The sequence below is a fragment of the Anas platyrhynchos genome, chromosome 2 (assembly GCF_047663525.1).
Source record: "Anas platyrhynchos isolate ZD024472 breed Pekin duck chromosome 2, IASCAAS_PekinDuck_T2T, whole genome shotgun sequence".
Taxonomy (NCBI): Eukaryota; Metazoa; Chordata; class Aves; order Anseriformes; family Anatidae; genus Anas; species Anas platyrhynchos.
In genome coordinates, this window is record NC_092588.1 from 18,235,885 (window position 1) to 18,250,066 (window position 14,182).

General features: G+C 45.8%; 1 protein-coding gene across 1 annotated transcript in view; it reads left to right on the top strand.

The window, feature by feature from the left end:
- SYBU (syntabulin) overlaps nucleotides 1-12,273 on the top strand; it is a 41,259-nt gene extending 28,986 nt beyond the window's left edge. The window contains exons 4-7 of the mRNA XM_027452617.3: nucleotides 5,572-5,674; nucleotides 7,712-7,912; nucleotides 8,871-9,020; nucleotides 10,155-12,273. Coding sequence (XP_027308418.3) covers nucleotides 5,572-5,674; nucleotides 7,712-7,912; nucleotides 8,871-9,020; nucleotides 10,155-11,268 — 1,568 coding nt within the window. The 3' untranslated portion in view covers nucleotides 11,269-12,273. The remainder of the gene's footprint in view (nucleotides 1-5,571; nucleotides 5,675-7,711; nucleotides 7,913-8,870; nucleotides 9,021-10,154) is intronic.
- Nucleotides 12,274-14,182: the final 1,909 nt, after the last annotated feature.

A 14,182-nucleotide genomic window follows, 5' to 3' on the forward strand; every position in this document is an offset into this window, starting at 1 on the left:
TTTCAAAAGCATGCATTACAAGGCTGTCTGCTTTTCCAGCTGCTCCTAATGGCTCTGCTGGAGTTTTTGCACAGTCAGGCCCTATCTCTTCCCCTGGGGTCTCTAAATAAAGCTGTCTGCAGAGACAGCATTCCATTTATTTCTCTGTTTGCTGCTGGTGAACACGTATGCATAGTTTGGTCCCATTGCCATATAACAGGATGCTTTTAAAGGCAAGGAAGCTCAGTGAATTTAAGTGCTTGACATCTTAAGGACAAGCTGTCTCTGTCAGCCCTGTTTTATTTACAGCTCTGTTTCACTGGGTGACTATATGCAAAATTTAGCATCAAGACTGATATATATAAAGAGACTGTGTTTATGAAGTCACAAGGTAGGTAAATTCTGTGGTTTACATATGTTGGCAGCTATGAAATAATAATAAAGTTGTAAATCTGACACACAAAAAGACTAAATTTTGATAAGCTCATTCATATGCCTCCTGAGTTTTGGGAAGCCAGTTCTGCCAATCAGTTATCAGTGTTCCTGATGCAAATATTACTTGAACTTTTTCCATGTTTCCATGCTTTAAATCTTATTTTTCATATAGAAAATGAACAATAGAATGCACAGAAGAAAGTTGCATCTTTAATCTTTTGAAAGGAAAAAGATTAAGTGCTAAAGAACAAGTAAAATTTTAATGCTGAGGCCGGAAGATGGTACAGTGTGGTATTTGACCACCTGTACCGGCTAGACGTAGCAGACTGTAATGTGGAATGCTGTCCTCCAGGCATGTATGTGGGGTTATTGTGTGTCAGTCCGTGTAAGAAACATATCTGCTACCACATACAGGATGTGGTATTTTGGTGTTTGCATACTGTCCTGGTGGACCCAATGTACCTAATCTGTTCTGCCCGTAAAAGCTCTAAGTGTAGTGAACTGCGTGGTCACTGTACTGTGTCATTATCATAATGCTGTGGCTGAGGCAATGAACAGAGCAGGGTTGAAGATGCGGCTTTTCTACAGCCACAAATGTAGGTGCAACAGCTGTGGTGCGTGAACGGGACAAACATACAGCAGTGCCCACTGCAGGATTACCTGGCCATGCACAGGCATCATTTCCTCCTCCTTAATTTTAATTAAGTTTGCAATTGCATCACGTATAGGATGGAGAATTTGGCCGTGAGCAATGAGTTGAGGCTGCCCAGCCACTTGCAGCGCTGCAGCAGGATGGCTGGTCGGGGCACAGATAAGCACCATCACCCACCCAGCAGGCTTCAGCCGCCTTCTCTGTAGCTCTTTGTGGTCCTGCACCCATGTGCCACATGCCCCTACCACATGGGGCTGCACACCCTGCAGTCACATGGCTGGAGGCTCCTTTCTCCTCCCCTCTATGCTGGCCAGAGCTACGTGACTGTCACAGTGCCGTCAGGGCAGCAAGAAGGCTAAAAGGCAGCAGTGAGCACGATGCTGGTGGGATCATGCTGTTAGCTCGGTGCCATTGCCTACTGAGCAGTGCAGGGGCAGTGCCAATTTTGCACAAAAGACACTGCACAATTTTGCTCCTGCATCTCAGATACCCATTCAAGACAAGAAGCAATTCTGTAAAATGTTACAGCAGAAGCTGGTGCTCTTCCCAGCTCGTGGCCGTGCTCCGCCCTGCCTGCAGCATGCGTGTGCTGTGGCTCGGGAGCCTGCTGCAAGGCCGGCCGGAGTGACGGGCTGCGCCAGCACTTCTGTCAGAGCATATTCCTGTGTCAGCTCGCCTGCCAGCAGCCTATTGATGCTGTGGTGCCAGGCGGCTGCAGCGTGGAAGATTATATGAATGAATTTCAAAAGATCCCTCAAAAGCTGGCAGCTTGACCTGTGGAGTCTGTTGTGAGAAAGGGTGGGTGATGCAGCTCTCTACAACAGGGGAGCCTCAGATCAGGGCAAAACAAGTGTTATGGCCATTTCGGATTAAAAAAAATAATTTTTTTTTGAGAGATGCCAGTTGCTGTCATGGTTAATGCTGCTTCTGAGAGCTGTTCTGCTGCTTGCATTTGTGAGCTTTTGCAGTCACATTGTCACAGCAACAAAAATAGTCAACAGGCTTCCTTGGGCTGCTGTCAGTCACAAAATGGCTGTAGGAAGGGTGAGGGGCTGCGTTCTGCTTCTGTCTGTGCTCTTGTAGAGCATTTTTAAGATAGAAGTAATACCCAGAATAGAATCTTGCAGTTTATATCATATGGGTTATTTTATGTAGAGGTACCTACCAAGTAGGAGAAAATATTTTTAGTTCTCCTAGTAACATTACTGTGGAGCTCTGTTACACGCAGAGCTAGCTTGAACATAACTAACACACTTGGAAACATTACAGACAACGACCCCTTTAATTTATAAAATGTTCTGGAAGATCCTATAAATATACATATGCTTCATTTTGAGCATGAGTATTCTCCTGTGCTCAGTGGTAAGCTTGTATATAGCTGTTATCAGAATTGGGGCCAGAAAGGTTAATTCTTGCTCTGCAGAAGCAGTTCCTGGTTTCAAATGCGCTCCAGTCTTTCAGAAACCTCAGCATCTGAGGTGGTTGCATTTCCAGGCTCTGCTAAATCACATCTGCAGTACCTAGCTTGGCAGCCCTTCCCAGCACTACGCTGCAAGCCAAACAGGTCAGGGAGAGGCTATTATTAAGCCTTGCTTCCTTGAAATGCTTTCAATAACAAGATCTGATTATGATGTGGTCTGCTTAATCATAGATGAGCCCTGGCCAGGGCTCCTTTCTCTGTGTAGCAGCCAGTGCTGGGCTTTGGAAAGCTGCTGGCGTCTTGCAAGGGCACGAATGCTTTGGGGGCCTCAACATCGGAGGTATGAAATCCGTGCGACGTGTTTACCTGTTCGGGTCTTGTTTGTAAAAGTAGATTTGTGTGGTTCTGAGGCAGTGTTGTTTGTACTGTAATCTCGTAGATGAGAGTGCTTTGTTTATCAGGAAAACTGCTGCAGCTTCAGATATTATGTCCCACGGTCATTTCACTTCCCCAAGGAGAGGGTCACTGACATCTGCATTTGTAGACACGATATAAATATTCTATGGAACAAAGCAGAGCTGTCGCTCTGCCTCCCCGCCCTTCCCTGCCTCTGCATGTGGTTTCGATTTGCTTGGAGCCGTAGCGACTTGGGTCACCCCGGGTCTGGTTATCAGGGATGTTGAACTGGATATGGGATTGGCTAGGGGTGATAAAACTGGGTCCCTGGGACAGCTTTTTTGAGAACTAAGCTATGAATTTCCATGCTTTGAAATCAAACCCTGGAGCGGGCTGGGCTGGGCCGAATGAGAAGCACAGAGAAACAGGGAGTGATGCCTACAGCCACCTGCGAGCCCATGGAGACCCCGGCTGCCCTCACGCGCCTGCCACTGCGGCCCTACGCCTCACGTCACCCTCCTGTGAGGGACGCTTGGCACCAAGGGCCGCCGGCAGCCCTGGCACACACCATCCATCAGTGAGATGGTGGAGGCTCTTTCAGAACAAACTCCTCTTGTAAAATCCCTGCCCTCTACGATTTAGTGGTCCGCAGGTTTTGCTAGTGAGGAGGCACGGTTACATCTCTGTCACAGACTTGTCGCTCGGCTTCAGGGCCAGCTGCGCTGCTCCCCCACTCCTGGGCCGCCTGTGCCCTCTTCCCACAGCTGTGGCTTGGAGCTGTCTTTTCTGTGGGGAGCAGAAGACATGTTCCTTGAATACTGCTTTTATTGGAGCTCTACAGTGTGAAAAGAGCCAAGACACTGAAATATATTTCCCCCGTGTGGTGGACTTCTGCCCTGTCTTCACAAGGGACCCCATTAAATGCTTGTGACTGAGCTGAGGTTGGTTTTGTGCCTGAGTTTGTGGCACTCCCTTACTTTCACATGTGTGACAGGTACCTAAGTTTGATCTATAGCTTGAGGCCTTGCAGCCTAAAAAAGAACAATGAAACCAGCTGGATCCTGCCGAGTCCTGCAGCGTCCAAGCAGGCGGCAAAAGGACGTCACAGGAAGGGCAGCGCTTTCCTTGCTGAAAAGCCAGCTGGTATTTGAGACTGGGTGGACGGGTCGGAGTCATGATTCATGTGAATCCTGGCGCTCAGACTGTCCGAAATTGGGAAAATACTGCGTTAAATCAGAACATGTATGAACCTAAGGCCACTAGGAGTGGTTGCTAAATGCTTCATCCCATTTCAGCCTGTGTCTGCGAAGAGGTGCTCTGAGGGTGCCTTCTTCCAAGCACATTCGGGAGCATAAGATCTGCCTGTCAGCTTTGTTAAAGGTTGAAGGATCTATGAACTTAAAGGTTTATTTGCCATGGTGGGGATCACAGCAGCTGTAGTTGCATCTCCCCCTCGTGGAAACGTGGTTTATAGCAAAAATGAGTTCTCTGCTAAGACCTCAGCTGCTGAGTGGGGCAGGTGGCTGTGGTAGGAGCACCAGGGGCCAGTACCCGCAGGGTCCTGTCCTCAGCCCTCAGGAGGGCTCAGGCAGGAGGCTTGTCCGGAGCCTCGCCGCCACTCAGCCATCCCAAAGCTCGTCTGGAGGGCACCAGGGCACCCACCGCCCTCTGCTCCGTCCTGGGTGGTGCAAGGAGGCAGCGGCTGCGAGGTGCCTACCAGTTCTCAGGGGTCAGGTGCTGAGTGATCACTGTGTGCCTTCCCGCTGAGCAGCTGTTCTTAAGGACCTCAAAAAGTTATTTACATTCCCTCAAATAAAGCTATTATCTGTCATTGCGACCCTGCAGCGTTAGACTTGGAAATGGCTTGGTACAATGGCCATTTGAGTGACAAACAAATAAATCCTAACAATAGGGTTTTCTTCCACATGGTAAGACTGTGTTAGTACATTTATCTACTACTGACCTTAGCGATCTGCGAGCAGTTGTCTCATATTTAATAGCACCTGGGATATACAGGCTGTAATCTATAGAAAGTCAGTAATCAGATAGGTGGCTTAACACCCAAGAAGCACTTGAGAGCCAGGCATTATTATTATGGGATTATTTTAAAGCTGTTAGAACTGCCTTACTACGCTTCTGTGCCACATGGAACCCTGCATATATATAGGCAGATAAATATGTACATTGCCTATTAGCCTATATACATGTATACATACATATACACGTACATCAGCTCAGAAACCAACCTAAAAGCAGCTTTCCTCCCAGCAGATACTATTATCATATGGTTTGAAACAAGAGAAATGCAGTTACAATTGGATGCGTTTAATCACCATGCTCTTGAAGGAGCCATGTGAGCAGCTTCATTCATATACTGATAGCTGTGAGAGAGCAAACAGGTTGCCATAACAAATGTTTCTAGCCTGGTTCCAAAATGGCTTCTGTAGAGTGAGGTGTATGGTGTCCAAATTTTTTTTTTGTGCTCTTATTGAAGTGCCAGTTCCGAAGAAGTGTTGAAAATCTGGAATGTATCCAGTGCTTGTCCTCGGGGATGTTTGAAAATTCATCTAACTTCTAAGATTCACACAACGCAGACAAAGGAAGGATGCTTGTGATTCATTGTTATTTTGCAAACAGCCTTTGAGTTATAATTTCCATCATATCTTTACTCTTCCCTTTTCCTTTCCAGGGAGTGAAGCTGATTTTAGCTCCTCAAGCAGCACGGGCAGTATTTCAGTTCCTGAAGTCCGTATGTCTGCTGCTGGAAACAAAAGATTTTCTTTTTCTCGCAAGTAAGCAAACTAAATTTTCCTGTATATTTCAAGTGTACCTAGTGCAAAGACTGCAGTGTAAGATCTTGCAATTAATGTGTACAATATCACTTCTTCCAGGTTATGACCTTATTTTTTGTAGGAAGAATTGACAATATCGCCTTTAATGTTCCATTCTGAAACACCCTCATCCATTTATAACTAAAATTATATGCAAATAAAAAAGATGATCGTAGTTATCTACCTCAATGAACCTTTCATTGAAAGATTTCAGTAAGTTTCTCCATATCATCTGTGAACTGCAGATCTAGACAGCTTGTGAATACTGGGGTGTTTGGATGAAGCAGTGCACATTGTGCTCTGCCCACGCAATCCCTGCTGGTACATTTTTTTGAGTAGGTGGAAAGAGTTCAAGTTGACAAGACTTGTTTCCTGCCCTTTGTGGAGTCACGAGAGAGGAGCTGGCAAGCAGACTGGGACCAGCAGCAGGATACCCATATGCTGAAGTCACACAGACTTCTCCAATGTGGCCCAGTGTACAGAGATCAGCAGAATGATGCTTAATGAACAATCTCCTATCTGTAGCATGAGACTGTTAGAAAAATAAGGATCAGTTAAGCTCTCTCTGGACTAAATCTAATACTATAAAGTTATTATTTGTGGAAAAAAAAAACAGGTGTAATATGAAGCCCTAAAATGACAAGAACGTGTAATTTCATTTATTATTGTGTATTTAAATATAAACATAAATATTAGACTATGCTAACCTACTTAATTGGATAGAAGTCCTCTGTAATAATGCTCCTTCAAATACATTGCTGTGTTATTACACAAAAGTTGATGCTGTACTGTACAAAGTGGAAAGAGATGTCTCCTTTGTAACATGTTCTTTTTTAACTGTTTGTCTTAACTCACTATGAAACATTTCAGTGTGTCACAAAACCACAGTCCTGCACTTTATTGTAGAATAATTATAAATTCACCCAAACCACAGCACTGTGATGAAGGCTTGCAGCATAGCCAGTCAGCCATCTGTTCCTGATAAACTGTTCCATTTTCAGAGAAGGGAGGAAACCAATTCAGACAATTTTAAGAAGAGATTTCTCTTCATAATTCTGTGGTATTTTAATTTTTATGTTTGAGCCTTCTCTTTTGCTGGCTAGATTTGCCTTTTTCCGTATTTTTTGAAACCTGCCCTTTCATTAGAGTTTAGAAGAACAACTTCCAGTAGAGACCGAAGGTAGCAGCACAGTAGTGTAGGAAAGCGTGTCAACTGAACAAATGAAGAGTGCACCTCTAAAAGCTGTCCCCAGTGCCCCAGGTGCTCTTGGACAGTGCAGATATGAATTGCATTCAAGCATACACAATGAATAAGTTAGTTAATAAAGATAGGGAAAAGAAAGGTAGGTATGTACAAGAAAAACTGTAAGGAAGAAGAAACTGCTTTTCTTTGTCAATTTTAATGCCATTTCAGCCTGCTCTCAAGGTTCAAACTATATCTAAGCAAATAAAGAGCTGACAGTAACAGCTGAAGCACCCAGTTTGCCAAAGGCACAAAAGAACAGTGGCTCAAACAAAATCTGTTTCCACTTCACACTGGGATCCCTCAGGCTGCTTGCTGCGCATCGTGACGGAGGTCTTCCAGCAAGCCTCTGTCAGCCTCCAAGGCTGGGCATCTCTCTGCAGGCCTGGCAGGGGAAAGCTGAAGTGTGGTTCTTTTGGAACTAGTCAAGTTTGTAGCCCTCTAATTACTTAATGGAGGCAGGGGTTCAGAGAACACGGATGATCTGATGGAGTCACTGGGAACTGTAATGTAAACAGAGAAATGTGCAAATGAATGCCAGAGGTTTCCTAGATCATATAGTTCAAACTAAGACCCTCACAGTTGATGAAAGAGCTTGCAGTGGCTGATGACATCTAGGCTCTCTTTCCAGCTGCTCACAGTTACTTATCTGTTCCAGTGGTATCTCATGGGCAATTTTGGATGTAAAGTAAGACATAACAGGTTGTGTGACAAGGATAACCCAATGTGCTTTAACCATTTTGGTTCCTCTCCAGTCGTGGCCCTTACAGTCGGAACAGTGGATCGTCATCCTGCAAGTCTGGAGCCAGCCCACCTGCTCTCCGTGAAAAGGACCTTTTGTCTGCACTGTGCAGAAATCAGCAGAATCCTATTAGCCTCCAACAGCTTTATGGGGCTTCTCCCCCTAGCAGTAACTCGGGAAGTAACAAAGGAAGTGACAGCAGCCCAATAATGAGGCAAGTGCTTATTTCATCATCCCAGTGTTCAGTGCTCTGCACTCGAATGTGGGAACAGCCAAGCAAGTCATCTTGCTCCTTAGCGTAGGTGTGACTCCTCATGCTGGTGGCTTGACAGTCAGCAGGGTGCTCCAACCCATATTTTCCTACCACTGCAAAAGCTTTTTTGTTTCAGCACTGTAAAATTAAAGGTTACTCTCAGTCAAAGGCCTCTTGTAGTTGGTTTTCACTTCAAGGCAGGCTCTTTCATGTGGTTTCATGCCATCAGTTCCCATGTGGATTTACTGGTTCTTTGACATAAGGGTCCTTTTGCTTTGGAGAGAGTTGGGTGTGGTACTAGAGAAAATATTATACACTCAGGCAAAAATTCACCCTGCCTAGCCTTAGGCACCTACCCAAGGAGTGCAGTTTCCTGTAGAGGGAAGAACACAGATGCCTGCCAGAGGATGCAACGCACAGTGCAGAGACTAAATTGCCATTATGCTGCTGCTGTTTCCCTATCTCCCTTTCTCTCTCAGACAGCTCAGCAGTCCAGTATGTCAGATACACACCTAAAGGTGAATCTGGGTTTCAGTATGCTCAGCTTCATAATTAATATGTGAAGCTAAACTCAGTTCTTACATTAACTTACTTAGCTGTGTCTATAGCCTGTCTGCTCTTGAACAGTCCACCCATTTTAGGTGAGGGGATGTCTTGTTATTTTAAAGATAAATGTCTCTTTTGGTGTAATTGCACTGAGACCAAGTGCTATAAATAGGAAATATTTCACTATAGCTACATATCAGCAGTTCCCTCAGGTATTTTGACTTACCAGAGTGAGTCACTTGTGCTGACACTGAGAAGCCCCAGATGAGTCAAGTGTAAACTCAGTTTTGTGTCAGTCAGTATGGTATTTTTATTTTTGCCAAAGCTGAAGAACTGTAGGAGTGATGGTTTATTTGTCTTTTTTTCTTTTCAGGCGATCTGGGAGATACCTGTCTTGTGGTGAGAACCGTGGCATTAAGCCAGTAAATCCAGAGCAGTATTTGACTCCTCTACAGCAGAAAGAAGTCACAGTACGACATTTAAAAACAAAGCTGAAGGAATCTGAGAGCAAACTTAAAGAAAGGTATATTTCATTTCAGAAATCAGAGTTGTAAAGGTTTTTTCAGGAACATTTAGGGTTAGGAATCCTGAATGTTCTACTAATTTCTTCACCTTGTAAAGTTGTAACTAAGAAACTTAAAATATAATCAGACTGGTTGTTTTCAAGGTACTCAGGTTTCATCTGCTCAGTAAATACGTGCCATACAGTTTATTTATGCATAAAGCTGGCTCTTTTCCCTTTGAACTTGCCTAATATTAGGCAATTTTATTAAAAATAAAGGATATTTCTTGTCAGTCTGATTTAGCACCAAGTATTTTTATACATAAAACGGTTTTATCCCTGCAAACTTGTATTACTTTAGTCTTCTATTCTACCTCTGTTGGTGAAATACGACTTCAAAATGTGCTCCTTATTCGCTAATGAAAGAAAAGTGGTTACACAAGCCAGTGAGCCCGCTTGTGTTTTTGTTGCTTATATTGAAATTTTCACAATAGCCCTCTGTATCGGTGCTGAGCAAAGAAGTGACGATGTGCATTACACAGTGACAGATGTCATTTCTTTGACTGAAAATGGGCTTTGAGAACGGGGTCTCCAGCACACACAACCCGAGCAGGCATGAAGGGGCGTTTGAGTGTCCTCCCCAGGCAGAGTCCCGGTGACCCGAGGGTGCAGCTGAGGACAGCCCAGCCTCTGCAACTCTCAGGTCTGGAGCTCGCCTGCCACATGAGAGCAGCGTTACCCTGGCTGCAGGCACAGAGCTTGCAGGCATGGACAGTGTGTTGCATGTGCTTTCCAGGCAGGCATTTCTCCATTCCTCCAGGGCAAGGCAGTAGGTGAGGTGCAAGTGCTGTACTGCTTGGATCCAACCTACAGGCCACCGCTTGCACCTCAGGGATTGTGGCACAACCCTCAGAAGTGCCACAAGACTGCTGACTGCGTGGTGAGGTCGGTGACTGGTTAGCGGTCAGCCAGCGTGTCTTGGCAGCCACCTTACAGCTCTGCTGACTCTCAGCAGTGTCAGCAAGTGGCACGTGGAGGAATTTGCCTCCTCTGTGGAGCACCTCCTCTGCCTAGCCATCCCAGTGCAGTGGAGCCTTTTGTTGACTCTAGCTGGCCAGTCAGCACAAGTGCTACAACATTTTTCTTTTGCTACAGGGAGACGGAAATAGAAGAGCTGAAAACTCAGCTGGAACGCATGAGGGAGGACTGGATTGAAGAGGAGTGTTGCCGTGTGGAGGCACAGCTGGCCTTAAAGGAAGCAAAGAAGGAAATTAAACAACTCAAGCAGGTTATTGAAACCATGAAGAACAACTTGGCAGATAAAGACAAAGGCATTCAGAAATATTTCATAGACATAAGTGTTCAAAACAAGAAACTGGAATCGTTGCTGCACAAGATGGAGATGGCTCACAGAGGCTCTCTGAGCGACGAGTATGTGTCTGACTCTCCAGGGAAGCCGTTAGCACTGTATGTCAAGACTCCAGGCAGCCTCATCACAGAGGACCAGGCTTTGGGGGAGATGGGCGACAGTGAGGCGTTTAGGAGAGAGGACACTGAGGACACAAGCAACAAAAGTAACGAGAGCAATTTATTTAAGGAGAGTTCAACCACCGCAAGTTCTGAAGGGAGCGATCCATCTTCCTCCAGTTCTGCTGTGGATCGAGAGACACGTGAAACTGCTTCTGATGAAAAACTGTCTTCTTCTAAGAAAGAGGAGGAAAGCAGCAACATGACAGTGGAACAGTCCGTTCAGACCGACGTGCCACGTGGCCTGAAAATGGAGTGGTTCATTCAAAATGTCTTCATATCTCAAGATTCCTCCCCTAGACCACCTTCCTCACCGAAGGAACTGAGTGAGTTTTCTTCTGGAATCTACGATCTGGATTCTGGTATGGTAATGGACTTAACTCCAAACAGTCCGAACTCTGCCAAATTTTTGCCTTCTGTGGAGTCTCCACACAGAAACGTGGATTGTGAAGTTAATGATAACCGGGTCATGAAAGAACTGGATTTTACAGAGCCACATGATGAAGAGTTTGGGTATGTGAATACTTGCTCTCAGACAGGAATAACGAAGAAGCACTGGAACAGCAGCCTCCTGGTAGATATCCTGGCGGTAGCAGCCCCCGTCGTGCCCACTGTCATGTGGGCCTTCAGCACACAGAGAGGAGGAGTAGACCCCATGTACAATATCGGAACACTGCTGCGTGGGTGCTGCCTGGTGGCTCTGCACTCACTGCGTCGTACACCCTTCAACATCAAAATCTAATTTCTGCTCAGTCACGGGGCACCAGGGGCTGAGGCATTTGGGGAGGAGGGGGGGGGAATGAGGGGTGATAAGAGAGATACTGTATGTTCTGGCAGACTACATTGTTTTGCTCTTGACTATTTGATTTGCACTATAACTTGGTTCGAAAACATGTTCTTTGTTCCAAAATGACAAAGCTGAACCCTGCAGTTTCACAAAATGTTGGTAACTGGCGTAGCACTGTATTGCTGCCTGCAGAAATAGTCCTCCTGCGCCCAGTCACCGGGTCCCTGCCCTCTGCTGGCATCTTTCTTGTGTCAGTGCACCTGCCCAGTGAACAGGATCAGGGGCAGCGAGCAGAATTACAGCTAGCACCGTTTCGGGTTCGCTTGCTGAGTTAGTTTAAGCTCAGTTTCCCTGCCTGATTCATTGAGCAAACGCACAAACATTGTGCACTGGCTGAAGGGCAGCATGTGATGCATCTGGGAACAAATGGCAAGAGGAAGGTGGGGTATTTCTCCAGGCAGCACTAACCTAAAGCATTTGTGAAACTGTAGCGTTAAGTAAGATGAAGGCTCGTTTCCCCTAAGTGTATCACACCTGTACTCTAGAAAGCATGCTAGCGCTTTCCATTTGTTGTCTGAAACGTCAATTCAATTAAAAAAAAACAATCCATATTTCCCAGGCAGCTTCTAGCACATCGTTCATGCCTGTCTTGTGTAGTGGTCTTCCAAATCCTGCAGTTGCTCGAGCATTCCACTAGCCTTGTACGTATGAGGGGACTGTAACCAAAAATGGTAAGTGGGGGGGAGTCTTGAAACGTGTTACAATGGTAAATATAGGGGTGGATACACTCTGAATATTAATGTTGTTTTAAAGTCTTAATGTATTGGAACCTGATAGTCTTTCGAGCCATGTGAAATACCATCTATAAATGTATCGTGTTTTAACTTATTGTTTATTTAATAGCTTTATTATAAATTACCTTTATAATCACAATTTCATTAAAGCATGTTAGAAAATTTACCACTGTACGAGTGTCTTATTGTGGCAAAGCTGTTAAAAATGCTCCGTTTCAGATGAGGTATCACATACATAGCCAAAGGAGGCTCCATGTGAGGGCATAAGGAACCATCGGGACCCTGAGAAGAGAGTTAGGGTGAGGAACAACTAATCACAGCTCCAAGAGGAAGCGCTCCGCAGGAGGAGGCTCCGCTTGGTCTGTGGCCGCACCCACGCTGTACTAACAGAAACAGGTAGCCTTATTTTTACCCCACCATTCCTAAATGTCTCCTGTTTGAATGAAAAAAACATAATGGAGAATGCCTAATTCCTATTTTAAAATGTCTGTTCAAGTCAAATGGACTGAATTCTTAGCCCCAGTGTTAATGTCTTTATTACAATTCTGGGTTGCTCTGTTACATCTGCTGTTGTTTAAGTGCTCTTCACTTTGAGTGGTGGGGAAATGCAGCATAGCTTAGAGCAGAAAGTGATCTCCAGTTCCAGGAGAGACATTCACCTGTGACTACCCAGGTTTCTTCTGTAGCAAGCAGGAAACAAAGCAGCACAAACCTCCCCATGCTTAAGTTTAAAATTTCAACAGGCTCAAGTCACTTCACACCCTGTTTTGGGCAGGCTCCACGTAGCAGCAGTGGTTGTAAACAGGTTGTTTAAAAGGTAGGAGGCACGAACATTAGAATAATGGCAAAGTTGCTTCCTGCCCTTAAAAAATCTTCGCTCAGCTCTCAGGAGCCATTCAGCTATGCTCAGCGAGGAGCTGCAGAGCTCCCATCACCTACCCAAAGAAAATCCTTGCTGTGATCTCTACCCAAAATTCAGCTCACTTCTGCCTTCTGCTGTACTGCCAGGAGATGGACAGCTCGCGGTGCTTGTGTAAGAGGCCTGAAGTACCAAGATAAGTGCTGTAATCCCAGACTGGGGAAATGGCCATTGTTACCCTATCCACAGAGGACACAGCAGCTGAGCTGCAGACATGCCATCTTCATTTGCTTTTAATGCCTCTAATACTCAGCTTTGATCTTTGACACGTCTCAGCTGCATTCCCCTGGTGCTGCACGGAGCAGCTAGGAGGACCATCAGCCTGCAGAAAGCTCACTGCAAAGTCCTGTTTTTCTCCTAATTTAGAAATAATTCATGTCCATACCAGTAGAGCACTAGAGATCTTTGCCTCAAATCACGCAGCTGGGGAGGACGAGCAGCTCACCAGCAAGGGGTGAAGCAGCAGGGGGCTTCCAGGATAGCACGGGAATGACAGATCCTTCCCAGGCCGCAGGGACAGCTGCTGATAACCCCATCACACACTTCTCTTCCTAACCCCACTTTCTTTAGTGCTCAGCCAAGAGGCACCTGCCCTACCACAAGCTGCACTCTCACCGTGCCCGCACTCACGAGGCTGATTTAGCTCCTGACCACTCAGTTGTTTCTTTCCTCCGCCCCAGCAGCTACCTCTTCCACATCCCAGACTGCAGCCACACACTCAAACAAAAGTCCTGCTTTAGTTGCGTCGTGTCCTACATGAGGAGACCAAATGAGTATTTTGTTCCAAAACCCTTCAGACAAATGAACACGTGGCATTTCAGATACGAACACTGCAGCAGAGCCAAGGACAGGAGGATTTTCCAGCCCTCCCAGCAGGCCGGTCCTCCAGAGTCAGCAGTAACAAGGAAGGTTTGGCTCCCAGCGAAGGGAAAATAAAGGGCACAGCCAGGAGGCTGCGTGGAGAGGAAGGAGGACCTGCAGCAGCAGGAGGGAAAGAAACCGAGCACATCCTGAGGGTGTCTCAGCTCCGTATTGGGAGGTGTAAGAAAGTTAGGACACAGAGGGCCTCGCTTCACCAGTGTGGTTAAAAGTACAGACACCTATTTTTATTAAATCTTATTCCCAGCCATTCCCTTATCTCCCATTCACCTCACCA